The sequence below is a fragment of the Dipodomys ordii genome, unplaced genomic scaffold (genome assembly GCF_000151885.1).
Source record: "Dipodomys ordii isolate 6190 unplaced genomic scaffold, Dord_2.0 Scaffold44, whole genome shotgun sequence".
Taxonomy (NCBI): domain Eukaryota; kingdom Metazoa; phylum Chordata; class Mammalia; order Rodentia; family Heteromyidae; genus Dipodomys; species Dipodomys ordii.
In genome coordinates, this window is record NW_012267260.1 from 9,262,890 (window position 1) to 9,283,253 (window position 20,364).

The following is a 20,364-nucleotide window of genomic DNA, read 5'->3' on the forward strand; positions in this document are numbered from 1 at the left end:
TGCAGGGCAGAAAGGTTAAAGGCAGGTGTTCCCACCGAGGCCTTCAGCTGTGGCCTGAGGTTAGGCCAGGCAGGGCCAGGGTCAGTGTGACCTGTGGAGGGCTTTCTGGGAGCAGAGCAACGCATTCAAGCCGCTCATCTTGGGAGCTCTCCTGCTACAGGAGCCCAGGAAAGGGCCGAGGGTGCTGAGGGGAAGCTGTAGGTGCCATTCCCCAGCTCCTCCAGGACAATGTCCTCTTCCTCCTTCCTGTCCTCACTGTTCTTCCCAGCCCCACAGAACAGCCTTCTGCACCTGTGGCTTTCTTGTCCCCTGCCGGGAGGAAAGAGGCCAGAGTCACCTTGCCTGGCTTCTTTAGGGCTCATCCTAGCTGCAGAGATGGCCTTGCTGGGCCAGGCCCAACCCAGGATACCCTGACTTCCTGTCTACCCACTGATGGAGGTGGGGCTAAAGACTTGACACATCTTTGGCAACCCTGAAGTCTTACCCTGCGGTCAGACCTTCTTGTGGGCCAGCCTGGGCTTTCTTGTGGCCTGCATAGCAACTCACCGACCTCTTCTCTGGCCCCAATCTTCCCCAGTGCCTTTGCACGGCCTCCCGTCAGTGGGAAGGAACCTGCTTCCTGTCCTGCTCACTGCATTAGAGAGTATTACAAGATCTTCCTTCTTTTTGTTGTTTATTTATGAACCGCAAGCAGCCTGTGGGGACTGAATTTCTACAGCTCATCTACGGACAACATTTACTTTATTGAGGTGTTGGTCCTGGGGCTTGATCTCAGGGTCTCATACTCTCGCTTGGCTCTTTCTACTTGAGGTGCTCCACCACTTGAGCCACATCTTCACTTCTGGCTTTTTGGTGATTAATTGGAGATAACCGTCTCTTGGATTTGCCTGCCTGGGTTGGGTCTGAATGGTGATCCTCAGATCTTGGCCTTCTGAGGAGCTAAGATTACAGGTGTGAGCCACCAGTGCCCAATTTAAAGATAACTAAGAGGGGAAAAAAGTGCTTGAGGAGTGGAATACTTCAGCGAATGCCTGGAAAAGGGCTGGCCAGGCTGAGAGGTGGATGTATGGAGACGCGCAGGGGGCTGCAGCCCCTGAGGAAGGCAGGCAGCCTAGGATCCCTGGTTGTCAGGGTAACAAGACCAGCTCACGGAGACCTGCTCCTGTTTAAATGCTCCCAACCCCAAGAGGATCTCAGAGTTCACCCCAGTACAGAAGGAGAGGCTGAGGCTTCCCTCTGGCTGATGAGCTGGCTCCAGACCTCACGAGCAGGGGCTCATCAGGCAGGCAGAGTGTCCTCCTGAGTGCACATGCGCAGAGAAGTAACCACAATGACCTCACAGTGACCTCTTAGCGGCTACTGTGCCTCTACCGGGAGTCTGTGCACAGAGCCCGGCAAATTTGGGCATCTGCGCATGCCCGGCAAATCTGGGCATGCGCAGATGCACATAAGCTCCACCTGTCCATCAACTTAGCAGAATGGGCGCCCAATGAAGGATGGCCCACACCTGACCCAGGGTTGTTAAAAAAAAATCACCCCTTGAGCTGCTTGCTCCTTTGCAGGGCTTCTCACTTTGTCTCTAGTAAACTTTTCTGTAAAAAAGAAGAAAAAAAATCTCGCCTGTCCTCCTAGCTACTCAGGAGGCTGAGATCCGAGGATCGCCGTTTGAAGCCCGGGGACAGTGCCGAGGCCCTGAGTTCCAGCCCCATGACGGATGCCCCTCCAAAACAAAGCTTATGTTCATTAGGCTTTATATCTTGCTTAGAAACTCTCATGGAAATGCTAGAGTGGTGGTTGGGCTGCATCAAGGCTGGGTAACACCCAGCAAGGTTGAGCTGCATGACTTTCCTCCACACCCCGTCTTCGCACTCCCCACCACTGTACCTGTCTTCTCCTCTCCTCTCTCCCACCCCTGACAACCAGCGTCTGCCTCCTTTCCTCCTCTTCCTCTCCCGTCGGTGGGAAACTTCCCCCTCCTGAGCCGGCCTGAGGCTCTGATCACTGCTGCCCACTGGGGCTAGAGGGTCTCCCGGTCAGACCTCCGAGACCCTGCATCCTGCCACCCCACCTCTGGCCAGTAGTTGGCTTGGCTGGGGAAAAGAAACTTCTAGCTGGCGAGGAAGTGAGAGGACAGAAAGTGCTGATTTCACCATCGTTTCCTCCTGGGTTTCCCCTCAGCTTTCTTTGCCCACAACCCCAGTGCTAGGGAAGTGCCGGGAGTCGGGGGGGGGGGACAGGCTGAGCCTGGAGTCGTCCACAGAAGCCGGTGGACTGTGGGCCCACTCCCATGGCTGAGTCCTTTCCAACCCAGCTGCTGGGCTTTCAGCCGGAGGCTCCCCCTGAGCAGGGACCTTCTCCTTCCCAGCGTCCCCCAGCCCCTGGCCCCAGCTTCCTGCTCCTCAGAGGACTGGAGTAGGGGCTTGGAGTAGACCCCATCCAGCTCTGGTCTTTCTCTAGGGCATCCTGTCTCACCGGCCTAGTTCAAAAAGAGGATCCATGGCCCCCGAGGTCACACAGCAGCTGGCCTACATCCTGTGGGTGCTCCTGGCTTCAGGTGAGAGTAGAGGAGGGGACAGAGGGGCATGGGGAGGGAGCAGGTGGAGAGGCAGGGAAGGGGTGGGTCTGAGGGGGAGGGGGAGGGGGGGACAGAAACCCCATCTCAGGCCTGCTATGGCAATGGGGGGGCGCTTTCTGACCTGAGGGTATATTCTTAGGCTCCTGGGCACAGGAGATAAAGTTGCTTCAAACACTGGAGGGGGAGACCATCTCTGTGAGATGCCAGTATGCACCCTACCAACAGTCACTGCTGAAGAGCTGGTGTTGGCACACCTCCATCTATTTCTGTACCATCATCGTGGACAGCTTCCATAAAGAGGCTCCGGCCCTTCGATCCTCCATCAAGATTTTCCCACAGTCTCATTACTTCATCGTCACCATGACAGGGCTCAGGGTCACAGACTCGGGGATCTATTCCTGCCAAGTCTCGGATAATTCCCTGAGATCTTTCGCTCTTCTCCAAACCATTCGCCTGGTGGTAGCTAAAGGTGAGCTGTTTTTCTTCCCCTTATCTGGATGGGGGTCTTGGCCTTCCCGAATCTCAAGGTGCCAGAGCTGGTGAGGAAGCTCTCCTATCTAGAAACGAGAGAACCAAGAAGAAAAGACCATCGTCCCAAGGCTAGCACTCTACCACTTGAGCCACAGCACCACTTCTGGCTTTTTTTCTGTGATTAATTGGAGACTTTCCTGCCCAGGCTAGCTTTGGACTGTGATCCTCAGATCTCAGCCTCTTGAGTAGCTAGGTTACTGCCATGAGCCACCAGCTCCAAGGTCTCTTCTGTTTCTATTGGTTTTGGACACATCATGCCCTTTCAGTCTCTAATGACTGCTCACTACCACCCTGTTCATCTCCCTTAGCTAAACTCCTGGGTGCCTGGCTGACCCGTGAGATTCTTACCTCCAATTAACTACCACAAATTCAGAAGTGGAGGTCAGCTCAAGTGGTAGAGCGCCAGCCTCAGGCAGAAGAGACGCTAGGGAATAATCAAGGGACAGTGTGGGAATCCTGTGTGGGGGCCCCCATCGCTCAGCACAGCACCTCCACCGTATGCAGGGCAGATGGTGCTTCGCAGAGTCCTCACCTGTCCAGTGAATCCAGTGGGTGAGGTACAGAGGAGCCACATTTTGAGAGGTTCAATTGGGAGTCTTTATTAGAAAGCTGGCATCTGCAGGTGGACTCCTGTCACAAAGACCTGCAGCCCCACGAATACACTTCACACTGTCAAACACCTGAGCCATGAGAGCAGGAGAGAACAGAAAGAGCAGAAAAGCAATGCCAACAAACCAGATCGGCTCCAACGGAGCTGATGTAGTGGGCCGGCCATGCTGACCTGAGGAGAGCCCGGGGATGGGACAGGGAAGATGGTGTCTGAGCTGGTCTCACCCAAAATAGGGTCAGATCAGGGATGAGGGCCACAGGAAACTCGAGAGTCTCCCAAGTTCCAGTTCAGTAACCTATCATCCAAGTCCCTGCCCTGCCTCTAGGAGTTCAGGCACACCCATCCCCTGGAAGGTGAGACTTCCCTTTCCTCCACCATGAAGACAAGATGGCACCAGTTAAATCCAATGCCCTATCCACCATGTGGCCAAGATGGCGCCGGTGAGACCCAGCATCTCCACTCCTTCTCCCCAGGCTCGGGGGCTGGGCGTGGAGGGCTGGTGTGTGTGCGGGAACAGATGCTGCTCATTGTCTTACCCAACAGCTCCAGCCAACACCAGTAGAATGAGAATGACCACAGTCCCAGCCTCTGCTACCAGCCCTGTGTTTGAGAGGTACTGCCAGCCCCCTTGGGGCCCTTCATGTCCCCCCACCCCCCCATCACCCGCACCAGCCATCCAGCTTTCAGCAGAGAGGCTCCGGGGCAGACAGTCACTATAGCTGGCTTTCCCTGGGTCTCAAGTTCTCCATTTGCGAAATGCAATCGGTGTCCACAGCTTCTATCACCTGTGTCATGGTCGGCACCATTGCTGTGTGTGGCCGGCTGTCCTGTGAGTTCAGGACATCTGATGGCATCCAGCCTTTGCTCACTAAGTACCAGTAGCATCTAATGACAGCACAGATGTGTGTGTGTCTGAGTGTCCAGATGTGGCCACCAGAAATGTCTCCAGACACTGGCCAGGGGTGCCTCAGCATGGCCACCTCCAGCCCAAAGCCTTTCCCAGGCCATGGGCGTCTGACCTCCTCCACCTGCCCCTGGTGTAGGAGAAGCAGGTCCCCTCCCTTCTCCTCCGACGCCCACAGTTCCTCTCCCCTCCCCCTGACTCCCAGACACCATCTTGAGTTTGTGGGTGGGGTGTGGGGTCGGGCTCTGCTACCTCACCTGGCTGGTCTTGTTCCAAAGCCCCCCTCCTCCCAACTGGAAGATCCTCATTGCTGCCGTGGTGGTAACCGGCCTGCTGCTGCTGGGGCTGGCTCTCCTAGTGGCCCTGTACCTCAGGAAAAGGCGAAGAAGAGCCGGGAAAGGTGAGCCCTTCCCTCAGCAGACCACCATGTGCTCTGAACTTCTTAAGCAGGTCCTGATAAGACAGGGGCTCACGTCTGTCATCCTAGCTACTCAGGAGGCTGAGATCTGCGGATTGGAGCTCAAAGCCAGTCTGGGGAGGAAAGTCCATGAGACTCTTATCTCCAATGAATCACCAGAGAACTGGAAGTGGCGCTATGACTCAAAATGATAGAGCACTAGTCTTGAGTGAAAAAGCTCAAGGACAGTGCCCAGGCTCTGAGTTCAAGCCCCACAACTAACAATAAAAGGAGCAGGGATAGATCCTGAACTCCAGGAACGGCAATTCTCACCTTCACTTTACCAAGGAGGAGCCTGAGACCACCAGAAGGGAAGTATCCAATGACACCTCTCCTTTTTGCCAGTTCAAGGACTGTGTGTGTGTGTGTGTGTGTGTGTGTGTGTGTGTGCGCGCGCTGATATTGATGTTTGAACAGGGCCTCCTGTTCACCCTTGACTTTTTCACTCAAGGCTGGTGCTCTACCACTTGAGCCACAGATAGCTCTACTTTGGGCTTTTTGCTGGTTCATTAGAGGTGAGCCCCATGGAGTTTCCTGGCAGGGCTGGCTTCAAACTGTGATCCATCAGTCTCAGCCTACTGAGTAGCTAGGATTTCAGGCATGAGCCACCAGTGCCGGAACATTTCTGGAACTTTTGAATCTTGACGAGTTTTTTGTTTGTCATGGGCCTTGAACTCTGGACCTGGGTGCTGTCCCTGAGCTCTTCAGCTCAAGGCTAGTGCTCTGCCACTTGAGCCACAGCACCACTTCTGTTCTTTTGGTGGTTAATTGGAGATAAGAGTCTCAGACTTTTCTGCTTGGGCTGGCTTTGAATCGCAATCCTCAGCTCTCAGCCTCCCGAGTAGCTAGGATGACAGGTGTGAGCCTCCAGCTCCCGGCTGAGTTTCAGGTTTTGAGCATAGAAAGCTACAGCATTTATGTTCTTTCTTGCTTTCCTTGCTTGGTTGGTGCACATGGCATGCCTGTACCTTGTACTCATTAACTACATGCCCCATGGTGTTTTCACAGCCTGACCTATGTGAGTGGGTAGATTCATATTAGAGCTCATCAAAATTTACTTTTTTTTTGGGTCTGGTTGTGGGGCCTGAACTCTGGGCCTGGGTGCTGTCCCTCAGCTCTTCAGCTCAAGGATAGCGTTCTACCACTTGAGCCACAGCACCACTTCCGGCTTTTTTTTTCTTTTTGCTTATGTGGTGCTGAGAAATCGAACCCAGGGCCTCATGCATGCAAGGCAAGCGCTCTACCACTGAGCCACCTTCCCAGCCCCGAAAATTTACTTTTCCAAGTTATAAAAATCCCAAGAGAGGGGCTGGGAAGGTAGCACAGTGGTAGAGTACTTGCATGCATGAGGCCCTGGGTTCCATTCCTCAGTACCACATAAGCAGAAAAGGCCGGAAGTGGCACTGTGGCTCAAGTGGTAAAGCGCTCGCCTTGAGCAAAAGAAGCTCATGGATAGCACCCAGGTGCAGAGTTCAAGCCCCAGGACTGGCAAAAGAAAAAAAAGTTACTATTATATATTTTTTATTATATCATAAGGGTGATATACAGAGGGGTTACAGTTACATAACTCAGGTCAAGTGTACATTTCTTTTTAGACAATGTCACCTGTTTCCTTTCCCTGTTTTTCCTTCCTTTCCCCAGTCACAAGTTGTATAGTTCATTTTCAACATAGTGTCTAGTGAGTACTACTGCTACATTTGTTCACCTTTTGTCCCTCCATTTCTGTGTCCCACTTACCCTCCCAAAGATAGACAAATGCACAAACAAGACAAAAAGAAAACAAAATGACAACAAAGAAAAAAACCTCTCGTTTCCATTTCCTGGAGTTCACTTCAGTTTTATTTTATATGATCAGAGCACATAGGCATTGTGCTTTTGGGTTCCTCCCTGAAGAATATCTTCCTTTGGTCTCACTGTGTGTGGATGCCTAGAATCCTGTATAATTCATTATAACTTGGTGTCCTTTAGATCTAGTTTCTGCATATGAGAGAAAACATGCGCCGTTTGTCTCTCTGAGCTTGGCTGACCTCAGAGGAGTTCCGAATTTTATAGACTTGTATCTCATACTGGGTAACATCCCTGAGTGGCTCACCACAGTATTTTTATATGATGAAACAGAACAGCAAAATACTGACACGCTGCACATTTCCCCTTTCTTTTTTTCTTTTTTTTGTGCTGGTCCTGGGGCTTGAACCTCAGGGCTTGGACACAGTCCCTGAGCTTTTTTCCCCTTTTCTTTAAAGTCAGTTGTGGGTCTTGAACTCTGGGCCTCGGCGCTATCCCGCAGATCTTCAGCTCAAGGCAAGCACTCTACCACTGGAGCCACAGCACTCTTCCGGTTTTCTGGTGGTTAACTGGAGATAAGAGTCTCATGGCTTTTCCTGTCCAGGCTGGCTTTGAACCGTGATCCTCAGATCTCAGCTTCTTGAGTAGCTAGGATTACAGGCGTGAGCCACTGGTGTCCAGCTTCCCTGACCTTTTTTACTCAAGGCTAGTGCTCTACCACTTGAACCACAATTTCACTTCTAGCTTTTTTTTGGCAGTTAATTGGACATGAGTCTCATAGATTTTCCTGCCTTGGCTGGTTTTGAACCATGATCCTTAGATCTCAGCCTCCTGAGTAGCTACAATTATAGGTGTGAGCCACTGGTCTTCTCATTGTGTGTGTGTGTGTGTGTGTGTGTGTTCAGGAGTGAGTTACATGTGCATGTGTGTAAGAGGGTGTGCTTGTAGGGCAAATTGTGTTTTGTATTTTGGTTACTGGTTTAAAAGCTTGGAAAGACATTACTGTGAATAATAAAAAGTATAACCAGGGCTGGGAAGGTGGCTCAGTGGTAGAGCACTTGCCTTGCAAGCATGAGGCTCTGGGTTCCATTCCTCAGCACCACATAAACAAAAAAGCCGGAAGTGGTGCTGTGGCTCAAATGTAGAGCACTAGCCTTGAGCTGAAGAGCTGAGGGACAGTGCCCAGGCCCAGAGTTCAGGCCCCACGACTGGACCCCCCCAAAAAAAAGTATAACCAATATATCTGCCAATTGGTGAAAAGGATAATATAACCACCAACTAAATTTGATGGTGAAACTGGGAATTGTTAGTGATCTGAACTAATCACTCAATTTACCTGTTTTATGAAATTAGCCACAGGAATCCAGTTTCTCTGGTTCCTTCCTTGCTTCCTTCCTTCCTTCCTTTCTTTATGTCATGGGGCTTGAACTCCGGGCCTGGGTGCTGCCCCTCAGCTCTTCAGCTCAAGGTGAGTGTTCTACCACTTGAGCCACAGCACCACTTCCTATTTTCTGGTGGTTAATTGAAGAGTCTCACAGCCTCTCCTGTCAGATCTCAGTCTCCCAAGTAGCTAGGATTACAAGCATGAACCACCGGCGCGGGGCAGTTCTCTCTTAGGCACTGCTCTGGGGTGGGTGCTTGGCACTTCCCTGCAAGCTGAATGAGCCACAGCCTCTCCCCTGGGGATTGTCCCTGCTGCCCTCCTCCTTTATCTTGACGGGAGGAGGGCAGGGGTGGGCCCTAGCTCACCTTGGCTGTTTTCTGCACAGGCGAGAATGAATCCCACCACGTCTATGATGATATTCCAGTGCGGAAGGAAGAGCCCCCGGTGAGTGGGTACAGCTCAGAGGACCTGCGGCTATTGCTCTTTCAAACTTCCCAGCTGGCACTCACTCATGGTTTCTATTTATACCAACTTTTGACACACACTCGTGATGGCTCATGCCCCTGCCACCTCGTGGCCTAGTCACATTTCCCCGAATTTCCTAACTCAAGTCTTGATCCTGGGAGAGACTCAGAGACAAAGAGACTAGCTGACCCAACTCTTCACCTTCACTCCCACAGTAGGCAGCCTTTCCCGCCTCCTAGGTCACTAGCCAGCCTATGGCTTGGCTACCATTGTCCGATCTCTGTGATGGACAACAGGGTTCCCCAAGCCCCTCCGCAGAGGCTCAGGCCTGGGAGCTTCCCCTGGGGCAGCTCTACAGGAGATACCTGAAAGCACAGAGCCATAGGACTGGCTGCCGGCCCACCTGCTCTGTGTAATAGGGGGCCAGTTCTATACACAACGCGGCTACCAAGTCCTCTCCTAGCTCAGTGCTACTTACTTGAGTGTGCAGACAAATCACTTGTTAAGAGTTTAAGATGACTTCTCCAGAGGCTAGGTGATGCCCATCTGTGTTCCTGACAATCAAGAGGTAGAGGGAGGAAGATCAAGAGTTCTATGCCAGCCTGAGCTATGTAGCAAGGCCCTGTTCTCAAAACCCAAAGCTTGAGGTTGTGGCTTGGGAAGACAATGCTTGTCTTACATGTGTGAGGCTACACACACACACACACACACACACACACACACACTTCTTAGGCCCTGCTCCTACAAACCTTGCCTCAATGATTCTGGGTAGAGCCTGATTCTGTTGCATGTCGAGCCAGCTCTTTGGTGAAGAGTAGAAGGCTCACGGAGGGGGTAGGGCCAGGCCAGGGATGCTCAGCCAGCCAATCCTCAGGAGCTTTGCATGACGAACACCCTGCCCCTCCTCCTCCTCCTTCCACTCAGCTCTGGGCACCCAGCAGCTCGCAGCCACTCCGATTGTCACCCACAGTGTCCCTCCGTGTCTCTTCTTGCTGCCAGGGCTCTGATCGGCGGATCGTCTCCGATGAGGACACGGGGAACCTCTGCTATGCTTCACTCATCCACTCAAACCCACTGGGCTTTCCAGAGTCCATCAATGCCAACACTCACCCTGCCCAGAAGCCCATGCCTGACCCTCTTCGGTTCGTGGAATACACCAGCATTGCCAGAAGCAGACCACAGCGCCCCCTATCTGCTGCCCCAGAGGAGGCATCAAGGAATCAAAGGCAGAATTCCCGGGACAGAGAGCAGTTACCAAATGCTCACTAGGTGCAAATGTACCTTACCAGCAAGGGGGGTGGAGAGGGGTGGGGGTGGTGCTGAATCCCGTGTAACTAAGATAGCCAGATGCTATCAAGGGCCATGCTGCCCTGAGGAAAAGCCCTCATCTACCTAGAGGGCTGCACCTCTGCCCTCTGTGGGGTCTGGGCCCTGGGTGCAGGGTTTCTGTGCAATCCCAGCTCTTCTTTCTGTGACTCTGGCTTCCTTCCTGCCCTGGGTGGTGCAATCCCAGTGGATTGTGTAAGTTCCTCTCTTGATGCTTCTCCAGACCTGAAAGCTGTCTGGGGAGCCCTCCTCTCCGGCCTGGTCCAACCTGCCCTGAGCCCTTGTACTTACCCTTGCTCCTCTGCCCAGAACTGGGTCAGGCAGAATGGGTGGACAGCTGGTGTTCTGCTCCATCGTGGGGCCATTGCTAGGGGCTACGGATGTATCACCTGACCTCAAAGGTCACCAAACCTGGCTGGTGGGACTCACACCCGGGCAGCGGGCCTCACAGGGCTGCAGATGTGCCTCAAATGGTACAGCCCCCACTCCTGCTAGGGTACCGTGTAGTCTCAAGAGGACAGAGACCTCCCGCCTCCTGCTTGGGCAGCTGCTTTGTGGAGGGTTTTGTCACCCAGGAGCAATCCTGTCCTCAGTCACTGGGAGAACATCAGCCCTTCCACTGAGCGGGACTGAGGCTGGTGGCAACATGGCCAGGAAGCGGGTGAGATGCTGTGGAGGAGGGTGGGCGTGTGGAGCCTGGCGGGGTGTGGCCCTTGAGGGTGAGGTGTTCTTGGAGGAGGAAGCGGTGTAAGCTCCATCTCTGCTGCCACCTTCTGGGGCCTCAGTGTCCTGATGTAGCTCAGGCTCCAGCCTGAGCCGATTGTGCACCCCAGCACCCAGGTGGAAGACCAAGAGGCAGGCACGGGGAGGGAGCAGGGTGCTCTGAGCATCAACTTGGTCTTGGAGTCTTGGCAGCCAGTCCCAGGCAGGCACAAGTCCTCCTTTGCAACCTGGATGTGACTGCTAGAGGACCAGCAATCGCTGCATCCATGCTCTGGGGTCTTTGAACTGATCTTGAAATGACCTTGACTGGTTGCCATAATGCTATAACAGCTCCTCTGTTCTTGGCCTGCATTTGACTCCACTTTCCTCACGGGGGGGGGGGCACCTTTACCACATGCTCCCTGTCTTGAGTCTCCTGCCCACACTAGTCCAGCTGCAGCCAGCCCAGGAGCCATTTAGGGGTTGGATTTCCCATGATTTGTCCAAACCCAGAGGATTTTCTCAGACTAAAGTGCCTGGAGCTGAGGGCTGCACTGATTAGGCAGTGAGTAGAGATGTCTCGGCTGCAAGGCCTGGGGTTTAGGTTAGGACAATTCATGGGGGCTAGCATGGATGGGGTGCTTATAATATGCCAGACCCTTCTACATGCAAGAATGGTTCAGATCTCCCAAGAACTAAGGTGTTCTCCCTGCCCCCTATTTTGCAGATGGAGAAATTGAGGCAGAGAGTGGTTAATTTCCCAGAGATACACAAAGAGTGTTCAGTGCTCACGTTTAGCCGCCATGCTTCTGGGGGTTCATAAGAATTCCCTGAAGAATCTCATACTTGTCTGGTGCTGGTGGCTCACACCTGTCATCCTAGTTACCCAGGAGGCTGAGATCTAAGGATCACAGTTTGAAGCCAGCCTAGGCAGGAAAGTCTAGGAGACTCTTATCTCCAACAACAAACTACCAGAAAAGCAGAAGTGGAGCTGTGGTTCTAAGTGGTAGAGTGCTAGCCTTGAGCAAGAAAGCTCAGGGACAGCACCCAGGCCCTCCATGAGTTCAAACCCCACCACCACCACTACCAGCAACAAAACCAAACAACAAAAAAGAATCTCATGCTTGCACATGCATGCATGTGTAAATGTGTGCACACAGGTATGTGCATATTAGGCGAAGGAACACAATCCTGCCAGTACAAGGCAATCAAGACCATGTACAGCTAGAGGCGTGCTGGGGTTTTTGTGAAAAAGACTCTACTGGGCAGCTCCTGGGAAGACATTCCCGATTAACCAGATAGGATGCTTTGCATTCTTCCCTTTCACCCTCCTATGCCACCAGCAACAGCCCAGAAGCCCTTCTCCAGAGCTGTGACCTCAAGCATGGGAACCCTTCTCCTGCCACGGTGCCCAGGAACCGGCCACCATCCAACCACCCTGCCATTCGAGACAGGGGGATTGAGGAGAAGGAAGGAGGCGTCTGCTATGCCTTGGCCTTTGGGGTACCAGAAGTTTGGGGTTCCATTGCTGATAACTACAGTGTGAGCAGCATCCCTGGGGTCAGGCTGGTCCACCCTCCACTCCTTCCTGTCTGAAGCAAAACAAAATCAAAATAAATATCTGAGACAATTCTGGAGATCAAGCCATAGGGAAACCCGAAGTTAAATGTCCCAGCGAAGTTGTGATCATGACCGTACAATCCCAGAATGGAAAAGGGGGGGTGGGCAAGAGAACTGTGTATCTAAGGAGGCAGAGCAGGCCCCAGGAATGGGCATGGGGCCGACATGCTGGTATAGGGGCTTGAACTCGGGGAGTTGTCCCTGAACATTTTTTCTCTCTCAAGGCTGGCGCACTACCACTTTAGCCACAGTTTTTCCACTTCTGACCTTTTGGTGATTAATTGGAGATCAGAGTTTCACAGAACATCCTGTCCAGGCTGGCTTCCAACCATGACCCTCAGATCCCAGCCTCCAGAATAGCTAGAATTTTGATATATTCTTCACACTAAGCTGTGGCAAGACCGGGAAACAGCGCCCCCGTGTGGGAGACCCCCAGAGCGGGAGGTCGGGCCCGCCCTCTCTGGCCATGTTGGAAAGTCTTCAGTTTCTAGGAATGTGAGCCATCCTCCCGGTAACCCTGTGCATGTCTGTTGTTCCCATGTCACAGACGTGGAAGCCGTGGGCATGTGGGATGCAGCAGGAAGTTGGCCTCCACACCTACACTCTTGGTTCCTGCTTCAGTAAGGGACCCAGACAGAGGGAAAGACCAGAAGGGGCCTGCAGAGGTCCTACGTCCTAGGGGAGCAACTCAACCCTTAGGGCTGGAATCAGCCAGAGGAGGGGATGGCTACAGTGGAGCCTGAGCAGACTCCCACTCCGACAGGGCCACCCTGGCTGGCACTGGCAGGCAGGCAGCTGGCCTCTTACAGGTCTGCCATCCCCAGCTCCACACATCCACACCCACGCACCCCTCCCTGAATCACAAGCCAGACCCCAGTCCCGACGGTTGCTCAATCTCCAGGAGCCCAGTTCCTGTGGGCAGCGCCTGACCCTCTCTTTTCTGCGCTTCAAGGGAAAGAGCAGATCTTGCACAAGGCACTCCGTGTCTGCCCTTGGCTGGGGATGGGTGGCATGGATCCTCTCCGGCTGCTTGCCCTGCTCTCTGTCACAGGTAAGAGCCTTTCCTTGCCTGCCATGCCTTCCTTTGCTGTCTGGCCTTCAGCCTAGGGCTGGGTGGGCATGAGGGAGGCTGTGGAGAAGGCAGCAGCCCCGCGTGCCCGGTGCACCCTCTCCTCCCCATGATCGGAGCCCACGCAAGCCAGAATCCAGGGGATTCTGGTCATGTGGGAAGGGAAGGCATTCTGGGGGTGGCATCTCAGGCCTGAGCTGGCCGTCGGGCAGGACCAGTGAGGGTTGATTGGTCAGAGCTGCCAAACTTATGAACCATATAAGTATGTGACTTGTCCCAGAGAGCATCAGAGAGAGGGAAGGAAGGAGAAAAGACCCCAGGACAGCAATCTGCATCCGTAAGCCATCCCTCCCACACCAGGAAGAGCTTCCTGACCATAGCTCTTTTTATTTTACTTATTTATTTATTTATTTTTTGGGTCCGGTCGTGGGGCCTGAACTCTGGGCCTGGGCACTGTCCCTCAGCCCTTCAGCTCAAGGCTTGTGCTCTACCACTTGAGCCACAGCGCCATTTCTGGCTTTTTTCTTTTTGCTTATGTGGTGCTGAGGAATCGAACCCAGGGCCTCAGGTATGCAAGGCAAGGGCTCTACCACTGAGTCACCTTCCCAGCCCTTTTATTTATTTTATTATTTATTTTTTTATGCCAGTATTGCGCTTGAACTCAGAGCCTTATGCTCTTGCTTGGCTTTCTCTCTCTCTCTCTCTCTCTCTCCCTTCCTTCCTTCCTTTCTTCCTAAAATCAAAGCTAGCATTCTACCACTTGACCCATACCTCCACTTCCAGCTTCTTGTTGGCTAACTGGAGATGAGTCTTATGGACATTTCCTTCCCGCATCCCCCTCTCCCCCTCCCCCTGGCTTTGAACTGGGATCGTCAGATCTCAGCCACCTGGGTAGCTAGGATTACAGGCGTGAGCCAGTGCTCAGCCTGACCTCATCTCTTGCTGGGAGGTTCACTAGCACCCCAAATCCTTGCACATGACTGCTTCTCCCCATCAGATGCAGGCTGGCGCCCTTTGCGCTCCCAGCATGAGGGGTACACTTAAGTGAGAAGGGACAGGGTGGGGGAGGGGATTGGTCGATTTGCTTGCAGCCCCTGCCCATCTCCTCCATCCCCCAAGAAGCAGCCCCAAAATAGCAGCCTCATGTCTCCCTCAAAATAGCTCTGAGATGCATCCTTCTTGAAAGGGGAACAAAGCCACAGAAAGAGGGAAGCTGGGAGCTAAAGGTCAGGAAAGAGGAGCGTGCGGAGTCAGTGCCAGTGTGGATGGCAAACATGGCTGGGGGGAGGGGCCCAGTCCAGGCCCAGGGCTGCCCAGGGCTGGGGGCCACCAGCTCAGCCCTCTCTCGATAGACGAGATGCCATTTTCTCATATGATGGGGGGAACTAGAGAGGCTTGAAGATCAAGTGTCTCTGAAAATAGGCCCAGAGAGGGTGTTATTTTTTTTCCCCCAGAGATGCCCAGCAAGTACCATAGTGAGAAACCCAGGCACAGAACCCACATTTCTTGGTTCCCATCTCACACTGATGCGAACGGTGCCACTTCCTTCCTCCTGAAAAGACAGGGCTTTTTCTATCCGTCTGGTTCACTGTATGCAGTAGGTGTTCAATAAATACTGGGCGCGTGGTGGAAGAAATGAATGAATGAATGTCTCCTCTCCAGCGCTGTCGGGAGCCCACAACACCACCGTGCTGCGGGGCATGGAGGGCCAGTCCCTGCGGGTCTCCTGCCCGTACGACGCGATGAAGCACTGGGGGCGACGGAAAGCCTGGTGTCGCTTGCGAGGTGAGGGGGGGCCGTGCCAGCGCGTGGTCAGCACGCACAGCCTCTGGGTGCTGGCCTTCCTGAGGCAGCAGAACGGCAGCACGGCCATCGTGGACGATGCCCTGGCCGGGCGCCTCACCGTGACCCTGCGGAATCTACAAGCCCACGACGCAGGCCTGTATCAGTGCCAGAGCCTCCGGGGCCAGGAGGCTGACACGCTGTGGGAGGTGCTGGTGGAGGTGCTGGCAGGTGAGCGGGCGGCTGGGCCTCACGCCTGCCCTTCCTGCTGGGTCTGGTGCGGAGCATCTGGAGTGCAGGCCGCTCTCCAGGGTCCAGGAGATCCTGGGAAAATCCACCCACAGATGGTCGTGTAGGTTGTTCACTGTGCATGGAAGCCCCAATCCAGTCTAGACTCCTCTTGCTGGGCCCCCTGGTGTAGGGAAAGATGCCCATCATGCAGGTGATCGAGCACTTGATCTGTTTGCTCGCCTGTGAGTCTATCAGATTCATTCATCTGCGAATCCCACCAGCCATGGGACCCATTCGCGTGAATTCAGCACCCCTCAAAAAGCAAACACCCCTCCGAAGGAAGGCTGACTGACCCTGGGCCTCTTGTAGCCCATGGTAGACCTGGGTTCCTCTCTATTGAAGAGATGATAATGGGGGGTTTATCCTGGGGGCCCCAGGGCTCCCCTAGGTGGTGGGGAGAGAGGAGACGGGACATCCGCTAGTCTCCTGCTCCGCACTGACTTCCTCCCAGGCTTTTCCCACCCCCAGTGCTACAGAGCCACCGTCCTGTCTAGTCAGCAGGACACAGAGAGTCACAGAGAAAACAAGTCGAGCGTCTAGACCTGACTCTCCACTCTGGCCCTGCGTGACAGACATGAGGGTCTGGAGTAGTACTTGCCTAAGGTGGCGAGGCATCTTCTCTACGAGGAGGAGGAGCCACAAAGCTCAGCCCTAACCGGAGGCCCAGCCAGGCCCCAAAGGGCTCAGGAAAACAGTAACACTGCCGCCCCCGTGCGGGCCACCCTCGGCCAGTAGGTTCTGAGAACCTGTGCTGTGCAGTGCCTAGCAGTGCCGGAACTAGCAGAGATTCCCCTGAGCTGGTCCCCACTGTCAAAGGGGCATTGCTAATGGCTCCACTTTATAGGTCAGGAAATTGAGGTGCTTAATAGCCGATCCGCGGCGGGGGGTGGGGGGTGGGGAGCGTTCACCCCACAGCCACAGAGTATGTACACTCACAGCTCTGCCCTCCACAGACCCCCTGGAGCCCCAGAGTGCTGGAGACTTCTGGGTCCCTGAGGGATCAGAGAGCTTCGGAGGGGTCCAAGTAGAGCACAGCATCTCCAGGTACAGTGACTGGGCAGTGACTCCCACCCTGTGGGGTGGGGGTGGGAAGGTGGGACCCCTCCTGCAGGGTGGGGTGGGGTGGGATGGGATTGGAACCCAGTACCATGAATTCCAGGAGCAGGAAAGGGGCCGGGAATGGTCTTGTTCAAACACCCCTCAAACAGTTAAGTGTGACCGGGCCAGCTGGCAGAGATGGAAATCCTTCTATAGCAGCTTCTAGAGTGTTGCTCTAGGGCTGGTGGTTTGACTCAGTGGTAGAGTACCTGCCTAGCAAATGTGGGGACCTAGGTTCAAGTACTCTGTCTCTCCCCAAAATATTATTATTATTATTGTCGGTTGTGGGGTTTGAACTCTGGACTTGGGCGCTGTCCCTGCGCTCTTCAGCTCAAGGCGAGTGCTCTACCGCGTGAGCCACAGCACCACTTCTGGTTTTCTAGTGGTTTATTGGAGATAAGAGTCTCATGGACTTTCCTGCCTGGGGCTGGCTTTGAACCGTGATCCTCAGACCTCGGCCTCCTGAGGTAGCTAGGATTACGGGTGTGAGTCACCAGCACCTGGTATGTTATTATTTTTTTATTTTACAAGACAACTGAAGAAGCAGACTCCTGCCCCCTCCCTAGGAGGCTCCACCTCCCCCACTGGCTCTACGTTTTTGGCACAAGACTAGAGCCTTCAGATCTCTTTGGTAGGACTAGGATCTATTCTGACCGGTCCTCTCTGATGCACTGGTGTCTAAATATGGTTTGAACAATGCCTGACACACATGCATGCATACACATGCGTGCACACATACACACACGTGCACACACATGCATGCACATATGCATGTACATATGCATGCCCACAGAGTATTAATAGGGCAGCAGAGCACTGCTGGGTGAGGGAAGGCGATGTGTTTAGCAGGTTGGTGGCCTGGGACTGGCTCTTAGGCTCCCGAGAGCTTCATAAAGCCCTACCCCAGCAATGGAACTGGGCAGGGAAGCCTCCTAAGCACCTAGACGCTCCTGGCTTCTCCCCATTTCAGCTCTGAGGGCAGATTCCAGTGTGACTCACTACCGGGCTCCAGCTACCCTCCTTCTCTCTCCCAGGAGCCAGCTAGGAGAGACCCCCTTCGTGCCCATGTCCATCCTCCTCCTTCTCGCCTGCATCTTGTTCTGCAAACTTCTAGCAGCCAGTGCCCTGTTCGCCATGGCCCGGCGTGGACAGAAGCGGGAGACACCTGTGGCCATTGGGCTGGACTGTGGTCAGGAGCCTGGGCACTCAGCGTCTGCCTGACAGGTGAGATGCGGCGGCGGCTGGGTGGATGGGGAAGGGATGGGAGGGGCTGAGTCCTCAGTCTGTTGCAGGACCAAGGAGCACATGAGAGAATCGGAGCTTGGATGAGAGGAGAAGCTGGGTGAGTCCATCCAGGGGCCACCCAATCTGCACGCTCACCAGCTGCCAAGACTCCGAGTCATGCTTTGGCTGCCTGCAGCCTGCCTACCCTGGGCCTGGAAGATGGGACATCTATTGGGGGGAGAGGGAGAGGGTAGCATGGGGAGTGGGTAGAGGGTAGATCACCTGTCAGCTTTAGAGTTTCAGACATTAAACATTCATGCTCCAACTCAAGACAATTCTGTAGTTATTGGATCCTTCCTTCCTTCTTTCCTTCCTCCTTCTCCTCCTCCCTCCTCCTCCTCCTCCTCCTTCTTCTTCTTTTTCTTCCTCTTCCTCCTTCTTTCTTCCTTCTCCTTCTTCCTTCTTTCTTCCTCTTCCTCCTCCTCCTTCTTCCTTCTTTCTTCCTTTTCCTCCTCCTTTCTTCTTCCTCCTCCTCCCTTCTCTTCCTTCCTCCTCCTTCTCCTTCTTCCTCCTCTTCCTTCACCTTCCTTCTTCCTCTTTTCATCTTCTTCCCTTCCCTTCCCTAGATCCATCACCAAGTGTGGGCTATCTCCTGGCCTTCTCCACTCCTCCCTCTGTGCCGGGCTGGCCCCTCTTTCACCCCCGGCCTTCCCCACCCATGCCTGCTTCCCCTCCCCAGGCCATCTGTCAGATGACTCATCCTCTCATCTCTCTAGAACTGTCTTTCCAGCTATCACTTCCCCTCCAAGAAATGACAAAGACAGAGTCACAGGATGGGACAGCAGAGCTGGGCTGGTGGTGCTGACAGATATCCATCCCTCTCAGTGCCTGAAAGGAAACCAAGGCTCCGCGAGGGAGAAGGGGGTGAGCCAAGATCCCTGGATTCTACCGGACACTCAAGGCATCCTTCCCTTGGGCTCATTTCTATTCATTCATTTTTACAACAATTGTTTTTGAGCACCTCGTTTGTGGCAGCTACGATTCTGGGCAATGGAGACACAATCGTGATCATCTTAGGCCCCGAGTTCTTCCTCCATGGGGTTCTAGTGGGAAAAGCAGAAAACACAATAAAGACAGTAAATTTGATAGCATCTGTTGAAGGGTGAAAGGCATTGATTGAGGAAACAAAGTAAAAACAAACCAAGGTGAAGAGCAGTGTTGGGAAGACGTTGGGTGCCGCCATTTTGAATAGAAGGAGCGGAGTGAGAAACCTGAGAGAGGAGGAAATGGATAGTGCTCCAGGACAGAAGAGGAGAGGACTGACAGCAGAGTCCCCACCACCTGCTTTTATCAGGGGCACTTTGGCTCAGGGAATAGGCCTACTACTGGAGCATAGTGGCGGCCCTGGGTTCTAGCCCCAAGATGGAGTTCTGCTGTTCTTGGTAACTCAGGAGTTCCATGCTTTCCTGCTGTGGCGTGGCAGAGCTACCATGTCTGGAATGGAGCGATGATTGGCATCTCTGCTGATCTGGACTGAGGGAGAGGAAGAGATCATTGGGTCTCAGTTTCACCTCTGTCTTCTCCACTCTTTTGAGCCTCTGTGTCCTGGATTATAAAAGAGTCAATCAATCAATCATCAGTCAGCAAATCAGTCCTTCCCCTGTCTACTTCACAGTGTTTTTTTCTTTTGGTCGTGGGTCTTGAACTTTGGGCCTAGGCTCTGTCCCTCAGCTCTTCAGCTCAAGGCGAGTGCTCTACCACTTGAGCCACAGCGCCACTTCCGGTTTTCTGGTGGTTTATTGGAGATAAGAGTCTCACAGCCTTTCCTGCCCAGGCTGGCTTTGAACCATGATCCTCAGATCTCAGCCTCCTGAGTAGCTAGGATGACAGGTGTGAGCCTCTGGCGCTGGGCTCCACAGTGTTTTTGTGAGGATAGAAGTACTATTTGTGAAAGTACCTGCCCAGGTGTCCTGCAGGTGTTCCTCAGCAAACACTTCCTCCTTGTAGAGCCCAGTAGCATGAGGTCTCCCTGGAGTCCAGGACCCATCCTGTCTGCCTCTGCCACCCCCACCTGCAGCTAAATGTCGAACCTAGTCCTGTGCTCCACAAAACAGCCCCAGCTGGTTTATTAAAGGCAAATAACTTTCTTATGATGTATAAGCACCCGCTTGGGCAGCACTTCTCCAGTTTCAGCGTGAAAGACCCAGGTCGTGGGAGACCGTACCCCTCCCCCTCTCCCTCCCCAGCTCCTGCCAAGCAGGGACTGTGGCCCTGTCACCCACTTCCACCAGACTCTGCTCAACACACGAGCTGGTCATCTCAGGTCCTGCTCTTCGTTCCCCATTTTCAATGGCCTGTGCCAGAAGAAAGGAAAAAGGAGGAGGGAGGAATGAAGGGGAGAGGAGCAAGGGAGAAGGCTCTTCCAGCTCTTTTCTAGGTTTCTTGCTTGAGACCACCAGTGGCAGCACCCCTCCCCCATCCATCCGCACTCCAGTTTCTCTGACAACTGCTTTGGGTTGTGACTCACCTTCGATCCCAGTT

The 20,364-nt window shown here is 53.7% G+C and overlaps 2 protein-coding genes across 2 annotated transcripts; both read left to right on the top strand.

Moving 5' to 3' along the window:
• Positions 1–2,477: 2,477 nt before the first annotated feature.
• Positions 2,478–9,982, top strand: LOC105987783 (CMRF35-like molecule 7). Its single transcript, XM_013019148.1, has 6 exons — positions 2,478–2,554; positions 2,715–3,044; positions 4,260–4,329; positions 4,899–5,020; positions 8,632–8,690; positions 9,711–9,982. Exons 1-6 carry the CDS (start codon positions 2,497–2,499, stop codon positions 9,978–9,980), a joined length of 909 nt encoding a protein of 302 aa, XP_012874602.1. The 5' UTR covers positions 2,478–2,496; the 3' UTR covers positions 9,981–9,982.
• A 3,335-nt stretch (positions 9,983–13,317) lies between these two features.
• On the top strand, positions 13,318–18,096 carry Trem2 (triggering receptor expressed on myeloid cells 2). The gene is made up of 5 exons (XM_013019118.1): positions 13,318–13,410; positions 15,091–15,441; positions 16,455–16,545; positions 17,634–17,823; positions 17,892–18,096. Exons 1-4 carry the CDS (start codon positions 13,362–13,364, stop codon positions 17,818–17,820), a joined length of 678 nt encoding a protein of 225 aa, XP_012874572.1. The 5' UTR covers positions 13,318–13,361; the 3' UTR covers positions 17,821–17,823; positions 17,892–18,096.
• Positions 18,097–20,364: the final 2,268 nt, after the last annotated feature.

Bases quoted from the DNA above. Each gene is read 5' to 3' on its own strand.
- Trem2 (XM_013019118.1), top strand. From the start codon at position 13,362: ATGGGTGGCATGGATCCTCTCCGGCTGCTTGCCCTGCTCTCTGTCACA. The intron at 13,411-15,090 runs GTAAGAGCCTTT...TCTCCTCTCCAG, and splicing joins TGCCCTGCTCTCTGTCACAG to CGCTGTCGGGAGCCCACAAC. The intron at 16,546-17,633 runs GTACAGTGACTG...TCTCTCTCCCAG, and splicing joins GTAGAGCACAGCATCTCCAG to GAGCCAGCTAGGAGAGACCC.
- LOC105987783 (XM_013019148.1), top strand. From the start codon at position 2,497: ATGGCCCCCGAGGTCACACAGCAGCTGGCCTACATCCTGTGGGTGCTC. The intron at 5,021-8,631 runs GTGAGCCCTTCC...TTTTCTGCACAG, and splicing joins GCGAAGAAGAGCCGGGAAAG to GCGAGAATGAATCCCACCAC. The intron at 8,691-9,710 runs GTGAGTGGGTAC...TCTTGCTGCCAG, and splicing joins TGCGGAAGGAAGAGCCCCCG to GGCTCTGATCGGCGGATCGT.